The following is an 18,211-nucleotide window of genomic DNA, read 5'->3' as shown; positions in this document are numbered from 1 at the left end:
AATTCTCTCTCTTTACAGAAAAACCTCACACTTTTGCTTTATCCCAAAAGATGCACCAGCCCATACCTGCTGCATACTGAGCACACCTTCCTAGAACCCCCTTCACTCTGGGGCTCTGTTGCTGCACTGACACGGTGGCTTTGGCTGCTAAGCTCCCAGGTGGAGTCACTGCCTCACAGCTTACACTTGTGTTGCTTTTAACTGTCCATTGGTTCTCAGGCCTAATACATCAGTGCACACTGTGGTCAATAGAAGTACTATTGCTCCCTTGCAATTGGGTTGTTAAGGCCAGAGACCCAGAGTCGGGTTCTCTTATCCATAATTCAGAAGCAATTATCAGCAAGTTCATGAATCAGGACCCTATTGACACTTCTGCTGTTAATGAGAACATGTATTTATTTAAACCAGAATATCCTTAGCTTATTCCAGTTATCAACAACTGCCAGTCAGTGCAAAAAAACCCCACAAAAATACATGTAAATGTCATGTAAATTTACATGTAATACATGTAAATGTCTACTTTCTGCCCGAGGCCTGAATTCAGCTCATGTGTTCACAGAATGGCAGTTTTCGGGAAGGGACAGGGTTTGATTTAAGCTAACAAATGTGAATAGCATTTTATAGCAACACATTCGGTAGGTCCAGGATAGGCATAATTAGCCACACTAGGTTCCTTTGTGACCAAGACCATTTACTGAAAGATGCCTTCCCATCTTGCTCCCTCCGTCTTCTCTAGGTCACATGTATACCTTCTGAGGGGCTTTGGGGAAGCAGTGACTCTGACACAGGGGCTCTGCCTCGGCAGGGGGAACTGCCCTCTCCCTTCACGCGTTAGGCTGGAACTAATGCTGGCTTCCAAATGCTGCATCAGTCCTTGCTCAGAGCACGGGACCATACTGTGAGTTTGAGTCTATCCTAAGATGGACCTTAACATTTCCAGCCCACACTGGATCTTCATGTCTATGCGAAATCATTTCCTGTTTCTCTAGAGCAGGGAACTTGATGCGGGCAAAGACTACTTAGGCTTTCATCTCAGAACCGGACATCAGAACTATCCCCTGGGTAGCCCGGGAGGCGGAAGCTGGGTGAGATGGGAAATAAGGGTGCTGATGTTGGGGCCGTAGTTCATAGTGAGAAGAGCAAGACCCTTACCTCCACGGATCAGCACTATCCAGCAGGACTTCCACGGAGGTGGAATATTCCATATGTGTGCTGCCCAATACGTGTGCCTACTGAGCACCTGAAATGTGGCTAGTGAGGCTAAGAAACCGAATTTTTAATTTCATTTAATTGTAATGAATTTCAAATTTAAATTAAAATAGCCACATGGGGATAATGGCTACTATGTTGGACAGGGACATTTTAGATAGATTACTTAACATTATTTATAATATTTTTCACAGGGGATTCGAATAAACATTTGATTTTCTTTTTGGGTTATTTCCAAATGCTCCTATTTATTTTCTGGGCAAGAATGTACAGAAAAGCCTGCCTGAGCTCTTCACATGTTTTGATTGCTCAGCAAGGAGGACAGCAAATGGGGTTTCATAACCTGATAGTGGGAAAGCCAGTCTTTTTCACATCATAAAAGGTGGTAGTTTTCTTCTGATTTAAAAAAAAGTATTTTTTAATGTTTATTTATTTTTGAGAGAGAGAGACACACACACAGAGTGTGAGCAGGGGAGGAGCAGAGAGAGAGAGAGAGAGACACACAGAATCCAAAGTAGGCTCCAGGCTCTGAGCTGTCAGCACAGAGCCCGATGCGGGGCTTGAACTCACGAGGTGTGAGATCATGACCTGAGCTGAAGTCGGATGCCCAACTAACTGAGCCACCCAGGCACCCCTCTTCTGATTTTAAGTGTTCTCTTGTTTTTAATAGTCAAGAAACCTTAAACAGAGTTATTAAATAAACACCAACAGGAAGAGCTGGAATGTGATTTGGGTTAACCAGGTTTTTAATTTATTTTTATTATTTTTTAATGTTTATTTTTGAGAGAGAGAGAGAGAAAGAGAGAGAGAGCATAAGCACAAATGGGGGAGGAGCAGAGCAAGAGGGAGACAGAGAATCCCAAGCAGGCTCCATGTTGTCAACACAGAGCTTGATATGGGGGTTGAACTCACAAACTGTGAGCCAAAATCAAGTATCAGATACTTAACCAACCGAGCCACCCAGGCACCCCTGGGTCAACCAGATTTTTTAAAAAGGTGCTCTCTTTGTGCACATCTGTAAAGAGATACATAGAATACATCTTATGATAGCAGTTCTCAAACTCTGGCCTACATCACCGTTATTTGGGAAGCTTGTTAATACAGGCTCCCAGACTCTATTCCCAGAGATTAGGATTTAGAGAGTCTGAGATGGGGCTTGTACTGGTATTTAAAAAAGAAACAAACAATGATTCTGATGCCTACCAAAGCTTGAGAACCATGAATTATTGTACCTATTCTATGAGATCTGCCAAATGAAAAAGCAGAATAGAGAGGTTCTGTAACGAGATCTAATGGAAGGAACAAATTCTTTTGATCAGAGGAGCCAGATCATGGAAGCCTTAACTCCAGGCTGGAGGCCTTGCCTCAAAGGATGGCCCCCAACACACCCACCCAAAGTTTGAAACAGTCGACTCCGACTTTGAAACAGAGCTATACTCTGGAGTGGATTTTGGGAAAAGAGGAGGAAAAGTTAGCTTTGAGCAGTCATTTAAAAGACCCCTTAGAGAGGTGCCTGGGTGGCTCAGTTGGTTAAGTGTCTGACTCTTGACTTTGGCTCAGGTCATGGTCTCACAGTTTGTGGGTTTGAGCCCCATGTTGGGCTCTGCACTGACAGTGGGGAGCCTGCTTAGGGTTCTCTCTCTCTCTCTCTCTCTCTCCCTCTCTCTGCCCCTCCCCCACTCTCTTTCTTTCAAAATAAATAAATAAACATTAAAAAAAAACCCTTAGAACAGGGGTGCCTGGGTGGCTCAGTTGGTTGAGTGTCCAACTTCAGCTCAGGTCATGATCTCATGGTCTCTGAGTTTGAGGCCCACATCAGGCTCTGTGCTGACAGCTCAGAGCCTTGAGCTTACTTCAGATTCTGTGTCTCCTCCTCTCTCTCTGCCCCTTCCCTGCTCATGCTCTGTCTCTCTCTCAAATATAAACATTAAAAAAAATATTAAAAAAAATTCCCAAACCCCAGAACAAAGAAAAAAGAGACAAAAAACAAAAAACCCAAAAAACAAAAAACCCGATGCTTAAATACAGAGAGCAAAATGGTGGTTACCAGAGGGAGGTGAGTGGGGAGATGGGTGAAGTAGGTGGAAGGAATTAAGAGTACTCTTATCCTGATCAGCACTGAGTAATGTATAGAATTGCTGAATCATTATATTGTACACCTGAAACTAATATAACACTGTATGTTAACTATACTTCAATAACAATAGTACACAAATCCTTAGAGCCCAAAGCTTTGGAGCAGGACAAATGGTTCAGAGGGCAAGATGAAGGCAGCGAGGCCACCCTAGAGCTGAGTCTCCATAAGGCTCTGATGCCCAAGAACAATTAGCCAGGAGGACACAGAGTCTTCCAGAGCCAGGCAGGAATGTGAGAAGACAGTATACCTTACCTGCAGGGCACTGAGGTCAGTCCAGGTGACATTGGGAACCTCGGTTATAGGTTTGAACAGTTTGCCTGGGAAGAACGGATTGTAATGTCCCGTGGCCGAAAGGTACATTGACAACGCCATGTTGAAGGGCAGGGTGAAGACGGGGAGGTCCCATTTGCAGAACAAGGAGTTCAGTGCGCTTGAGAAAACTGGACTAATGACAACAGCAACGACCACAGAACAGAATGGAAGAACGTGCATGTGACAAGTCAGTTGACACTGAATCTCTACACCATGGAGGGGCTTTGTCTCCTGGGCAAATATGTCCCTAAAGTACTATTTCAACAAACTTTTCATGGCGGGGGGGTGGGGGGTGGGGGGAAGATAACCGAAAAACCAAAACGAAACAAAAAAAAATAAACACACGTGGAATAAACCCTGTCAGAGAATAATTCTTACACAAGGTCAAAAATGAATGCTTTGCTTACTTGGTTTTGAAAAATTATATTCTGGGGTTTCTCACAGTGACTTATGAAATCCAGGTTTTAGAAATATTTTTGAAGTATTTTAGACATGAAGTAAAATACTATCTACACGGTTAAAGCCCCCCTGTGTAACCCACTTGATCATATGCCCCTCCCTCCCCACCAGAGGCGACCACCATCTTGAATTTCTAGATCATCTTCGTGTTTACTATATCTGTTTTTGAAGAAGAGAAACAATTGTCCAAGGAAGGATATAAGGTGGTGTGGGCTTGGAGGAAGAAGATTGGGATGGAGGATGGGGGCAGCAGCTTTAGCAGTTGGTGACCTTTGGCAAGGAACTACTCCTCCATTTCCTTGTCTGTAGCCTGGGGGATTGGATTAGATTAGACGGTCTCTGAGCCTCTTTTGTGCTCTCCCGTGTTGGCCCATCACTAAGGTCAAGAGCTCCAGGTTATGGGAAAGGGTGTGGGGAGCACTGCAGGGCACAACTTCCGTCCTCCAGCCAGTTCTTCAGAACTGGTCAGAAATTACTTCCTGGACAGGTTGGCTCTACCAGCAAGTTCTCTCCCACACACCTGTGGTTGAAGCCAGGGTGGGTGGCCCGGCAGACACTGTCCTTAGTGGGCCACACTTCTCATTTGTGTGGATATCAGTGTTTTATATCCTAAATATGTCATAATAAGAAGGAAATGTTTGCTTCCAACAAAGGGGGGAGGAGGTTTAAGGAACTAGTGTGAAGGATTGAAGGATTTAGGTTTAAAAAAAAAAAGGAACTGAATTCAGTAAAGAAATTTTTTGAAGGTAGCAGGGACAGGTGGGTAGGGAGAGTTCATATAGGCACACACATAGAGTGGTTCTCAAAGTGTAGTTCCTGGATCAGCCACATCACCAGGCGACTAGTTAAAGATGCAAATCTTTAGGCTCCATCCCACACATACATATTTATATATATATATAATATATAATATTTATATATATAATATAACATATAATAACATTTACCATTTTGACCATTTTAAAGGGTGCGGTTCACTTGCATTAAGCACATTCACATTGTTGTGTAACCATCCCTATTGTCCATTCATACATTTTCCATCTTGCAAAACTGAAACTCTGTACCCATTGAACACTAACTCCCCATTCTCTCTTGGCCCTATACATGTTTTTTTTTAAGGCATTTTGAAAACCAGGTATAACTTACCAAGTCATGGACATAGCAGACACAGGGAATAACAGCCACCAAAAATAGTTGCCCTTGTCTGAAAAGACAGCCATGAGTATTCCCACCAGGGTGCCGTTGTAGCCCTGCAGCCCGGCTGCAATTGCTGACCTGCGGGCAAGAGGCACAGCATGGACATTGGAAAGTTGTTATTTCTTCTGTATCGTTAAGGGCCTCTGACCTGCATCATTAAGGGCCTCAGAGCTCTTATGTGAAACTTTCCTAATTCTGACACTCTTGGTAAGAGGTGTAAGATTGTCAACTTGTAAATTCACTTCTGTAGTGTCTGTGACCTTATAAACATTAATCTTCCAGCTCAGCATACGTTTTCATCTTCCTGCACCTCTACTTGGTCGTCTCCAAATATCCATTTTCAAGTTATTGCAATGAAAAACAATTACCTTTCCTGGGCAGGGTACTCCATTTATGTGCACATTTAGCACCGAATTCTTTATGCTTCTCAGCATTTCACCTCACTTCTGAAGGTTGTCCTATTGGCAATTTTCTATTCCTGACCCAAATGGTTCCCGTTTCATAATTGAGGGCACTAGAAGCCCTAAGTGAGAAATAGAACAGCTTCTACAGAATAAGTCCCAAGGCTGACAAGCCAGGCCCCCCAGGGCTCTAAGAGCTGACATCCCACACCACGAAGGGCTGAGTTAAAGGATGAAGTCATTGGGCCCCGGGTGCAAAGATGGTGGAGTGAGTATGTGAGGTTAGGTGCAGGGTCTGAAGGAAGGTGACACAGCCAGAGGCCACACTACAGGGGTCGTTTGGGTGGTGTGAGAGCTTCAGCGGGGGCAGTAGGTACCAGTGCAACAGCAAGGTGGTGTCGCTTACACTCACCTGGGTGAGAGCATGAGAGGAGGGACTCTCTGTCCAATGTCCTTGGTCTCCCCTAACTAATGTATCAGGACAGGTAGAAAGTGATGGGCTTTGTACTGGTTTAACCCCAGAAGTGATACTGTCTTCTAGAATGTGGGACTATACATGAGGACGGTGGACAGCTATGCAAAAACTCATCTTCTAATAAGGGACTTGGAGACTTGATGCTTGACTGCCATTGCTTTAATGGCAACGTCTGCAAGTTGCAGAACGCCATACTTAAGGCAGCAGGAAGATGTGGATTCGCTTAACACAGGATTGCCATTTTAATGCGGTCCTTTGGGACTGAAGAGAGTAAAAGAGATTTGAAAATCAACACGTGTAAATATGGCTTGATTTTTAAATAACACATGATAAGGAAAATGTGTCATTTTCCACTTGAACAAAACAATGAAGGAATAGTTGATATGGCGCAGTCTTGGACCACACCTCCATACTGAATAGACTGTTTCCTGATGTGCGTTGAAATAGGACTATGGAGAACAAATCAGGCTCTTTGGACCTGATGGGAGAGTGGAACTTTTTCTGATTCTCTTTCTGGTTAGCTCCTTAGGTAATTTATGGTAAGTGTTATAAGAGCTGAGTCATTACAATGACCATCCACTGGTGCTTATGCATTGATCCTGGACATCTAGAAGACCAGTGGCCTCCCTGATAAAACTAGGAAGTCAGGAGCTGTCTTCTCCCATTGTAGAAGTCAGCTTATCACTTCTTCAATGACAGATCAATTTATAAAGTACATGCTATTTTTGAGTCGAGTATGAGATCGAGCCCTGAGCTGGGCTCTGTGCTGCCAGCGTGCAGCCTGCTTGGGATTCTCTCTCTCTCCTTCTCTCTCTGCTCCTCCCCCACTTGCCTGCTCTTTCTTTCTCTCCCTCTCTCTCAAAGTAAATAAGTAAACTTAAAAATGTATGTGCTATTTTTAACCTAACACGTGGTTGAGAAAACACGTAAACACTTAGAAAGTCAGAACTTACTAACTTGGAATTTGTGATTATTCATCTTTCTAGAAACTGAGCTAACCTTTACACTGTCTATAAAGAATGAATTTGCTAAACTAAGCATGGAAACAAGATATAATGGAATTAGTGGAATTTTTTAAGCCATCAAGACTTTTTTTTTAATTCTTTTTTTTAGTTTGTTTATTTTTGGCAGAAACAGCATGCGAGCATGAGCTGGGGAGAGGCAGAGAGAGAGAGAGGGAGACACAGAATCCAAAGCTCTGAGCCGTCAGCACAGAGCCCGACACAGGGCTTGAACTCACGAACTGTGAGATCATGACCTGGGCTGAAGTTGGACACTTAACCGACTGAGCCACCCAGGCGCCCCGCCCCACTTTTTTTTTTTTTTAATTTTAAGCCATCAAGACTTTTTAAGAACTCATGCCCAAACAAAATGCTCATGATAAATTGATTAATCATTAAAGAAGAATGATTTAGTGAATGATGAAAGAGAAATAATAAGGGATATAGATGATCCCTTGATGTCTGACTCAAGACAAATGTAGAGTTCTGTGGAATAAAAGTAGGTTTTCTGGGAAGAGTGGGACTTTATCACTGGTTCCCAAAGTCACTGGTTGGCTCCTATGTTCTCAGAAGCAAGACGAGCAGGCTTGAATGGACGCGCCTACCTGTCCTGAGCAAGTAACAGGGCCGTCAGGGTAGAGACCACTGTTCCCACACAGCCATTGAGAGCCCACCAGGGATTCTGGACGAGGAGCCCCACCAGAATCAGGATTCCGCTGATGGGGTTGCTGACGAACACCACTTGGGATATGCCCCGAAGAACCCAATCTACGAACTGGAGCACCTGTGGTTTGTCTGGAAGAGATGAGACACGCAGAGCTAAGGAATCGACAAGGCAAGATTCTCCTTTCCATGCCTAGTGCCCACCCTGAGTAAAATCAACACCCCTTCTGAGAAAGGTGAACTAAGTTTTGATATTCCTGGAAGCTTTTTCCCTCTGAGTCATTTCCCTTTTAGTGGCCCTCAGATCCCTGAAACCCTTCAGTTTCTTTATGCTCCACCCACACTGCCCCTATTAGAATCTCCACTGCAGAAAGCACAGAATGCACTTATTTACCATGCTCAGTGGTACAGACTCTTAAGTCAAAGAAATGCATTACCAATAATAAAATTTCAGTCTTTAAGTGCTGAAATTATGGGATGGAACCAGGTGCCTTCCTCTATTATGAACAGGGCCCTGATCCTGACCACTATCTCCATAAAAAAGCAAAACATTGGAAGGGGCTTGCAGGTTAGAAGATAAAAAGTTAGGGGTGTCTGGCTTGCTCAGTCGGTAGAGCATGTGACTCTTGATCTTGGGGTTGTAAGTTTGAGCCCATGTTGGGTATAGAGATTAGTTAAAAATAAAATCTTAAAAAAAAACCGAACAGTTAAAAACTGGAGAGGAGACGAATAGTTAAAAGTCAAGGGGGGGCACCTGGGTGGCGCAGTCGGTTAAGCGTCCGACTTCAGCCAGGTCACGATCTCGCGGTCTGTGAGTTCGAGCCCCGCGTCAGGCTCTGGGCTGATGGCTCAGAGCCTGGAGCCTGTTTCCGATTCTGTGTCTCCCTCTCTCTCTGCCCTTCCCCGGTTCATGCTCTGTCTCTCTCTGTCCCAAAAATAAATAAACGTTGAAAAAAAAATTAAAAAAAAAAAGTCAAGGGAATATAACAAAAGATATGAGTACAAGAACCCCACGCTACCTATCCCATCGACCCAAGGGATGGAAGCATAAATACCTTTAAGCCAGCTGGCAAATTCTTTCATATCACCGGTGACGTAGCCAAGTGCCTTGGGGAGGCGTCTTCTTCTTGGACTTGGTAAAACCTGATTTTCACCCTGGTCCATTTTAGCCATAGTGGGGCTATTCTCCATGGATAGCTCTTCCTCTGGCTCCTTCAGAAAAGGACAGAACTCATAAACATCCTAAGCCAGAGCACTTGAGACTGGCCAGCATCGGGCCTGCTTACAGTAGCTACAGAGGATGAGTTTAAAAGCACTTCATTTAGACCATGACATACCAGGGGACTAAGAAAGCATCGATTTCCTCCTGAAACACTGCCGTGGCGAGTATTGTCCACATCCAAATCCCATAGTACTTTTTTCATCACTGCCTTTAATGCTACCATGAGAAGGTTCTGGCCTTGAATTTCGTAAGTCCATTTCTAGTTCAACAAATATTCATTGAGCACCTACCTCCTGCTCTCAAGGAGCTCAGTGTAATAGGAAAGACTGAAAAATAGTTAATTTCAACATACTGAGTCAGCTAATAATATAGAAAGAGCTAAGACCAAGTACTGAAGCTTCATGCTGTCAGTTAAAGAGCCAAACGTCAGGTTACAAAATGGTGCTCACTAATGCAGACCAAACAGCTATTTCCCAAGAGAAGAAGGCTTTTTTAAAAAATTAAGTTTAAAATTTTAATTACAGTCTGGTTAACATACAGTGTTATGTTAGTTCCAGGCATACAATATTGATTCAACAATTTTATACATTACTCAGTACTCATCATGGTAAGTGTACTCTTAATCTCCTTCACCTATTTCCTCCATCCCCCCACCCACCTCCCCTCTGGTAACCATCACTTTGTTCTCCTTAGTTATGACTCTGCTTTTGGTTTGTCTCTTTTTCTTTCTGTTGTTCGTTTTTTCTGTTTCTTACAATCCACATTTGAGGGAAATCATATGGTATTTGTCTTTCTCTGACTGTCTCATTTCACTTAGCATTAACTCCATCCATGTTGTTACAAATGGCAAGATTTCATTCTTTTTTATGGCTGAATAATATTCCATTGTATATCACATCACATCTTTTTTATGGTCAAATAATATTTCATTTTATATTATATAAAATATATACAATAATGAAATATTATTCAGCCACAAAAAAGATCATTCATATATAAAAAATATATATGAATATTACTATCATTGATGGACCATATATTCCATTATATTGACACTGGGGCAGTTTCCATAATTTGGCTATCGTAAATAATACTACAATAAATATAGGGGTACATGTATCCTTTCAAGTTCGTGTTTTTTTATTCTTTCAGTAAATCCCAAGTAGTGCAATTACTGGATCATAGAGTAGTTCTGTTTTTAATTTTTTGAGGAACATCCATACTATCTTCCACGGTCACTGCACCAGTTTGCATTTTCAGCAACAGTGAGTGAGGGTTCCTCTTTGTCCACGTCTTCACCAATACTTGCTGTTTCTTCTGTTTTTGATCGTAGTTATTCTAATGGGTGTGAGGTGGTATCTTATGTGGTTTTGATTTGCATTTCCCTGATGATTAGTGGTGTTGAACATCTTTTCACGTGTCTGCTGGCCATCAGTATGTGTTCTTTGGAGAAATGTCTGTTCATGTCTTCTGCCCATTTTTAATTGGACTATTTGTTTTTTGGGGTTTGAGTTCTATTAGTTCTTTATATATTTTAGATACTACCCTTTTATCAGCTATGTCATGTGCAAATATCGTCTCCCATTCATCAGGCTGCCTTTTAGTCTTGTTGGTTGTTCCCTTTGCTGTGCAGAAGCTTTTTATTTTGATGTAGTCCCAATAGTTTATTTAGGCTTTTATTTCCCTTGCTTCAGGAAACATATTAGAAATGTCCATGTCAGAGAAATTACTGCCTGTGCTCTATTCTAGGATTTTTATGGTTTCAGGTCTCATGTTTAGTTCTTTAATCCACTTTGACTTTATTTTTCTGTATTGTGTAAGCAAGAGGTCCAGTTTCATTCTTTGGCATGTAGTTGTCCAGGTTTCCCAGCAACATTTATTGAAGAGACTTTTTCCCATGACATATTCTTGGCTCTTTTGTTGATGATTAATCGACCATATAACTGCGGGTTTGTTTCTAGGCTTTCTATTGTGTTCTATTGGTTTATGTGTCTGTTTTTGTGCCAGTACCATACTGTTTTGATTACTACAGCTTTGTAGTCATCTGGAACTGTGATACCTCCAGCTTTGTTTTTCTTTTTCAAGATTCTTTTGGCTCTTTGGGGTCTTGTGTGGTTCCATACAAATTTTAGTATTATTTGTTATAGTTCTGTGAAGAATGCTATTGGTATTTTGATACTGATTGCATTAAATCTATAGACTGCTTTGGGTAGTATGGACATTTTAACAATATTTGTTCTTCCAAACTATGAATTTGGAATATCTTGCCATTTGTTTGTGTCATCTTCAATTTCTTTCATCAATGTTTTATAGTTTTCAGGGTACAAGTCTTTCACCTCCTTGGTTAGGCTTATTTCTAGGTATTTTATTATTTTTGGTGCAGTTGTAAATGGGATTGCTTTCTTAATTTTTCTTTCTCTTCTTTCATTATTGGTGTATAGAAATGCAGCAGATTTCTATACATGGATTTTGTATTCTGGGAACTTACTGAATTCAATTATCAGTTCTAGTAGTTTGGTAGAGTCTTTAAGGTTTTCTATTTATAGCATCATGTCATCTGCAAATAGTGACAGTTTTACTTCTTCCTTACCAGTTTGGATGCCTTTTATTTCCTTTTGTAGTCTGATTCCTGTGGCTAGGACTTCCAGTACTGTGTTGAATGAAAGTGGTGAGAGTGGGGGTGCCTAGGTGGCCCAGTCGGTTAAGCATCTGACTCGATTTTAGCTCAGGTCATGATCTCATCCTTGTTTGAGACCCTCATCGGGCTCCATACTGACAGTGCAGAGCCTGCTTGCCATTCTCTCTCTCTCTCTCTCTGTCCTTTCTTTACTCTTCCCCTGCTTACACTCTCTCTTTAAATAAATAAACTTTAAAAAAAAAGTGGTGAGGGGCTCCTGGGTGGCTCAGTCGGTTGGGTGTCCGACTTCGGCTGAGGCCATGATCTTACGGTTTGTGAGTTCGAGCCCCACGTTGGGCTCTGAGCTATCAAGAGCCTGGAGCCTGCTTCGCATTCTGTGTCTCCCTCTCTCTCTCTCTGTTCCTCCCCCGCTCTCACTCTATCTCTTAAAAATAAACATTAAAAAAAAAAAGCTGTGAGAATGGACATCCTTGTCTTATTTCTGATCTTAGGGGGAAATTCTCAAGTTTTCACCATTAAGTATGATGCTAACTGTGTGGTTTTTATATGCGGCCTTTATTCTGTTGAGGTTTGTTCTCTCTAAATCTACTTTATTAAGACTTTTCTTTATCATAATTGGATGCTGTCCTTTGTTAAATGCTTTTCCTGCACTTATTGAAAGGATTATATGGTTTTTATCCTTTCTCTTATTGATGTGATATATCATGTTGATTGATTTGCAAATATTGCACTTGCATCCCAGGAATAAATCCCATTTGATCATGGTGAATTATTTTTTTAATGTATTGGTGGATTTGGCTTGCTAATATTTTGTTGAGGAATTTTGCATCCATGTTCATCAGAGATATTGGCCTGTAGTTTGTTTTTTGTAGTTTCTTTATCTGGTTTTGGTATCAGGGTAATACTGGCCTCGTAGAATGAATATGAAAGTTTTCCTTCTTTTATTTTTTGGAATAGCTAGAGAATAATAGGTATTAAACTCTTCTTTAAATGTTTGGTAGAATTAGCCTGTGAAGCCATCTGGTACTGGACTTTTGTTCATTGGGAGTTTTTGATTACTGATTCAGTTTTATTGTTGATAATCAGTTTATTCAAATTTTCTATCTCTTCCTGAATCAGTTTTTGGAGGTTATATGTTTCTAGGAGTTTATCTATTTCTTCTAGGTTGTCCAGTTTGTTGGCATATAATTTTTCATAATATTCTCTTACCATCCTTTGTATTTCCACAATGTCACTTGTTATTTCTCCTCTTTCGTGATATTGTTTATTTTAATTATCTCTTTCCCTCTCTCTCTCTCTCTTTCTCTCTCTCTCTTTCTTGATGAGTCTGACTAAAGGTTTATCAATTTTGTTGATCCTTTCAAAGAACCAGCTCCTGGTTTCATCAATCTGTTCTATTGTTTTTTAAATTTCTATATAATTTATTTTTGCACTAATCTTTATTATTTCCTTCCCTCTTCTGATTTGGGTTTCTTGTTATTTTTCTAGCTTCTTTAGGTGTAATGTTAGGTTCCTTATTTGAGATATTTCTTGCTTCTTGATTTAGGCCTGTGTTGCTATATGACGTCCCTCTTAGAACCACGTTTGCATCCCAAAGATTTTGGATCATTGTGCTTTCATTTTCTTCCTTTCTTTTGTGTGTGTGTTTTCATTTTCATTTGTCTCCATGAATTTTTTGATTTATTCTTTGACTTCTTGACCCATTCGTTGTTGGATAACATGTTATCCAACCTCCATGTATTTTGTTCCTTCCAGATTTTTTTCTTGTGGTTGATCTGTAGTTTCATAGTGTTGTGGTCAGAAAAAAGGCATGGTATGACTTCAGTCTTCTTGAATTTATTGAGACTTGTGGCCTGACATGTGATCTATTCTGGAGAATGTTCCATGTGCACTTGAAGAGAATGTGTATTCTGCTGTTTTAGGATGGAATGTTCTCACTGTATCTCTTCAATCCATACGGTCTAATGTGTCATTCAAAGACACTGTTTCCTTATTGATTTATTATTTGGATGATCTGTCCATTGATGTTAAGTGGGATGTTAAAGTCTACTATTATTGTATTACTACTGATTATTTTCCTTATGTTTGCTATTAACTTTTTCAAGTATTTGGGTGCTTTCATGTTGGATGCATAAATATTTACACTTGTTTTATCTTGCTGGATTGTTCCCCTTATTATTATGTAGTTTATTTCTTTGTTTCTTGTTACCATCTTTGTTTTAAAGTCTACTCTGTCTGATTTGAGTGTTGCTATCCTGGCTTTCTTTTTGCATTCATTTGCATGATAAATCCTTCTCCATCCCTTTATTTTCAGCCTGTATGTGTCTTTAGGTCTGAAATGAATCTCTTGCAGGCAGCATCTAGATGGGTCTTTTTTTTTTTTTAAATCCATTCTGCCACCCTATGTCTTTTGATTGGAGCAGTCAGTCCATTTACATTCAAGATAATTATTAATGGGTATGTATTTATTGCCATTTTGTTACTTTTTTATGGTTGTTTTTGTGGTTTTTCTCTTTTCCTTTTTTCTCTTGCTCTCTTCTCTCACGATTAGTTGGTTTTCTTTAGTTTTATACTTGAATTCCTTTCTCTTTAATTTTTGCATATCTATTACTGGTTTTTGATTTGTGATTATCATTCGGTTTGTATTAACATTTTCTGCATTTGGCAGTCTATATTAAGTTGATGGTCGCTTAAGTTTGAACCTCTTCTTTATTCCACTTGCCCTTATATTTAGGTATATGGTGTCATACTTTACATCCTTTTATTTTGTGAGTACTTTGATTTTTGCAGATACACTTTTTTTTTCATTGCTTTTGTGTTTCCTACTTTCCTTACTCTTACTTGTGGTCTTTGCTTTTTACTCAAAAAGTCTCCTATCTTAACATTTCTTCTAGGGCTGGTTTAGTGCTCGTGAATTTCTTTAGCTTCTGTTTGTCTGGGAAGCTCTTTATCTCTCCTATTCTGAATGATAGCCTTGCTGGATAGAGTATTGTTGGCTGCAGATTTTTTTCTTTCAGCATTTTGAATATATCATGCCATTCCCTTCAGGCCAGCAAAGTTTCTGCTGAAAAAATCAGCTGATAGCCTTATGGGACTTCCCTTGTATGCGTTTTCTTTTCTCTTGGTGCTTTTAAAATTCTATCACTACTTTTTGCCATTTTAATTACTATGTGTCTTGGTGGGAACCTCCTTGGCTTGATTTTGTTGGAGGCTCTCTTTGCCTCCTGAATCTGGATTTCTGTTTCCTTCTCCAAATTTGGGAATTTTTCAGCTATTATTTCTTCAAATAAATTTTCTGCCCCCCCTTACTTTCTCTTCTTCTGGATCCCTATAATGCAAATGTTATTACCCTTGATGGTGTCACTGAGTTCCTTAAGTCTATTCTCATTTTGTATAATTTTCTCCCCTCTTACTTGCTTAGCTTGATTGCTTTCCTTTCCTCTGTCCTCTAGGTCACTGATTTGTTCCGCTTCCTCTAGTCTGCTATTTATTCCATCTGGTGTATTTTTAATTTCATTTATTGTGTTCTTCATCTCCGTTTGGTTCATTTTTTATCATCACTAAGTGTCTCACTGTTGTCCCTCACTCTTTCCTCCAGTCCAGTGAGTATCTTTATGATCATTTCTTTAAATTCTTTATCGGACATATTACTTATCTCCATGTAGCTTAGATCTCTTGCTGTGATTTTGTCCTGTTCTTTCATTTGGGACATATTCCTCTGTCTCCTCATTTTGTCTGTCTCGGCATCTGTTTCTCTGTGTTAGGAAAGTCAGATATGTCTCCTGCACTGGAGAGTAATGGCCTTATGAAGAGGTCCTGTAGTGCCCTGCAGTGCAGCGTCCCCTGTTCACCAGGACCTGGTGCTCCAGGGGTGTCTTCTAAGTGTGCTGTGTGCATCCAGCTTTTGTGACTGAGCTGATTTCTCCTTCAGTCTGGTCATCTGCAGCGACTTTCTTTGCCTGTTGTGGGCAGGGTTTGGTCCGTGTGGTGTTAGTGGGCCAGTCTGAGGACGCCTGGGGCTTGAGTTGAGTCAGACCAGGCATTTGCCAGAGATGCGGTAGCACCCATCTGCAGGGTGCTCTCCCCGTGCTGTCCACTGAGAGGCTTTTGTTGGTGGGCAGGGCCTGCAGTCAGACAGATGTCTTCCCCCAGCCCACTGCTGGGGCTGTAGTCTCACTGGTGTATGTGGTTATCTTTCCCTTTCCCCGGGGCAGGAGTCACTTTGGAGTGGTGGTCAGGAGGGAGTCCACCACCTGTCCTGTCGGGCCTGCTTGTACTCTGCCAGGCCTGTGGCACTGCCCTGAATGGGCTCCAGCCAAAAGGGGCCCTGCATCGTTGGGGCTGAGGCAGGTGTGTCTGCAGGGGGTGGATCAGCGGGGGAGTTGCTTTAGCAAGTTAGGTAGCTACTGCAAGCGCCTCTCTGGTTCCTGCAGGTGGTGGTGTCTTTATGCGGGGGGGCATGGGAGGGAAGTGGCACCTGCCAGCTCCTTCGTGCCTGGAGGGTCTCCCAGTGATCTCTGTCCCTCCAGGACGTGCTCTGAGACGAGTAGATAACTCTTTCTCCTGCATGTCCCAGGCGTTTTTCAAACTGCTGCATCTCTGCTGTGCCTCTACAGGGCTGTTGTGCAGTCTCTTTAAGCACAGGGCCTCAGTTTCCTCTCTCCTGCTCTGCTCTCCTAGTGCCAAGTCTGCTGATTTTAAAGTTTCAGATTTTAAGTCCCGCTCATTGTGAGAACTCATGAAATTCAGTCCCTCTGGTTTTCAAAGCCAAATGTTATGGGGATTTGTCTTCCCTGTGTGGGCTCCCTGGTCCAGGGGTCTGTTTCTGTCCTCTCTCTGTGCCCTGGACTCCCTCATGACCATGGACCAACCTGTGGGTCCGTTTAGCTCCTGACCGTGTCTTTGCCCTTTCTACCCTCTTCCATGTGGCTTCTTCTTTACATTTAGCTGTGGTGTTTGTTTCTGCCAGTCTTCGGGTGGTTTCTGGGTTATTTACATTGAAGTGAGTGTTAGCTAGATGTATCCATGGGACAGGGTGGGCTTAGGGTCTTCCTACTCCACCACTTTTCCTAGAAGTCCCAAGCAGCCTTGTAAAATTAAGTTTTTATTTTACACACACAAAAAAAATGGAAAATTGCTGGAGATTTTAAGGTTTGAAAGGGCAGAATTGTTTACAAGACAGTCTGTATGCGTTGACACAGCCTAAGTAAAGCCCCTCATAGACACTCTCCAACTCAAAGATTGCTTGAATATGTCCCCGCATCGGGCAACTGCCTCAGACATTCTTTGTTTTGGGGATTTGTTATTTAAATGTTGAAAAACAGACAAGGATAATATTCCACAAAGTATAGACACTGGAAAAGGTAAAAGTGAACCAAGCTATTGAAAACCAAAGAGTTGTAATCTAGGAATTGTAAAACATAAGAACGTACGAGGCATGATTATAGTCAGCGTGCCTTGGGAAAATGCTAATATGACCGTGGCTTGTGTTCACTACGAGGCTCTTCCCTTCTCATGATAACTATATGATAGGAAAGCACCAGCATCACCAGAATGGTACCCACCAGACAACAATGAAGTTTTCATCGTGCCAATGGTAGAAACAAATGAAGAATACCAATGAGGTAATCCCAGAGATAGGCAAAGAGAGAAAGACAATGGCAAGACCACCGTGAGCATGCAAGAAATGCCAAGAGCACAGCCAGGCGAGCAGGGAGTAGGAAAACATCAAAACTCTCAGATCCCAGGAGGCACAAGTGGCATGTTGAAGCCACAGGCATATAAGACATGTAATACCCCAAATCTATGCAGATAAACCAGCTCATCTTCTCCCTGTGGCCAGGCTGTGCATAAGGGGTTCTCATGGCTATTTTTGACCCCATCACTGTTGCATTTACCATAGCCAACAAACACCTATTAAAAGATAATAAAGTTACGCCTTTTCAAAATTTTTATTTTTTGCAATCCTGTCTAGTTTTGGCTTCTGTTAATTCCAGTACAGAAATCAATGTGGGTCACTGATTTTTTTATTGAGTAACCATTACACTTCAATTCCATTCTTTCACTGCCCAACTAACTGCTCCACTTTTAAACAATGGCCAGCCATTAATCATTACGCAAAACAGAAGCTATTTATGCAACGAATTCTAGAGCAAGCTCATTTCGTCTTGGCAAAATAATGTTAGACACCAGCATTTGTGAGATTTCCAATGAACCTTGACATTAAGAAATTTTTAAATTGAAAATTGCTGTAGGAGGTCAGGAATCAAAACTTTGCCTATATGGAGCTCAGCTGGCCCCAGAGTTAAACATGGAAAACTATTCAAATTCTAAGCAATTATGAAAAATTATCTTTTATTTTATAATCTAAGTGATAGCTATCATTTATTTTCATATATCTTCCTCTTTAAATCTTATAACTGACCGTATTGCTCAGTAAGTAACTTCCTCAGCTCTAGTGACCCACGTGCAAAGCTAGACCGATCTGTGAGAGGCAT

At 41.4% G+C, this 18,211-nt stretch overlaps 1 protein-coding gene across 4 annotated transcripts in view; it reads right to left on the bottom strand.

Annotated features, from left to right (window-relative positions):
* The window catches only part of SLC14A1 (solute carrier family 14 member 1 (Kidd blood group)), a 53,312-nt gene that overhangs the window by 10,577 nt on the left and 24,524 nt on the right, over positions 1-18,211 (bottom strand). For all 4 annotated transcript variants that reach the window (XM_047827781.1, XM_047827783.1, XM_047827779.1 and 1 more), the window contains 4 exons: positions 8,910-9,066; positions 7,797-7,986; positions 5,264-5,392; positions 3,599-3,791 (listed from right to left, as the gene is read on the bottom strand). In XM_047827781.1, the coding sequence (XP_047683737.1) occupies positions 3,599-3,791; positions 5,264-5,392; positions 7,797-7,986; positions 8,910-9,066 (669 nt within the window). The remainder of the gene's footprint in view (positions 1-3,598; positions 3,792-5,263; positions 5,393-7,796; positions 7,987-8,909; positions 9,067-18,211) is intronic.

Source organism: Prionailurus viverrinus, chromosome D3 (assembly GCF_022837055.1).
Source record: "Prionailurus viverrinus isolate Anna chromosome D3, UM_Priviv_1.0, whole genome shotgun sequence".
NCBI lineage: Eukaryota > Metazoa > Chordata > Mammalia > Carnivora > Felidae > Prionailurus > Prionailurus viverrinus.
Note: the sequence above shows the minus strand (reverse complement) of the source record. Positions and strands in the feature narration are given on the sequence as shown.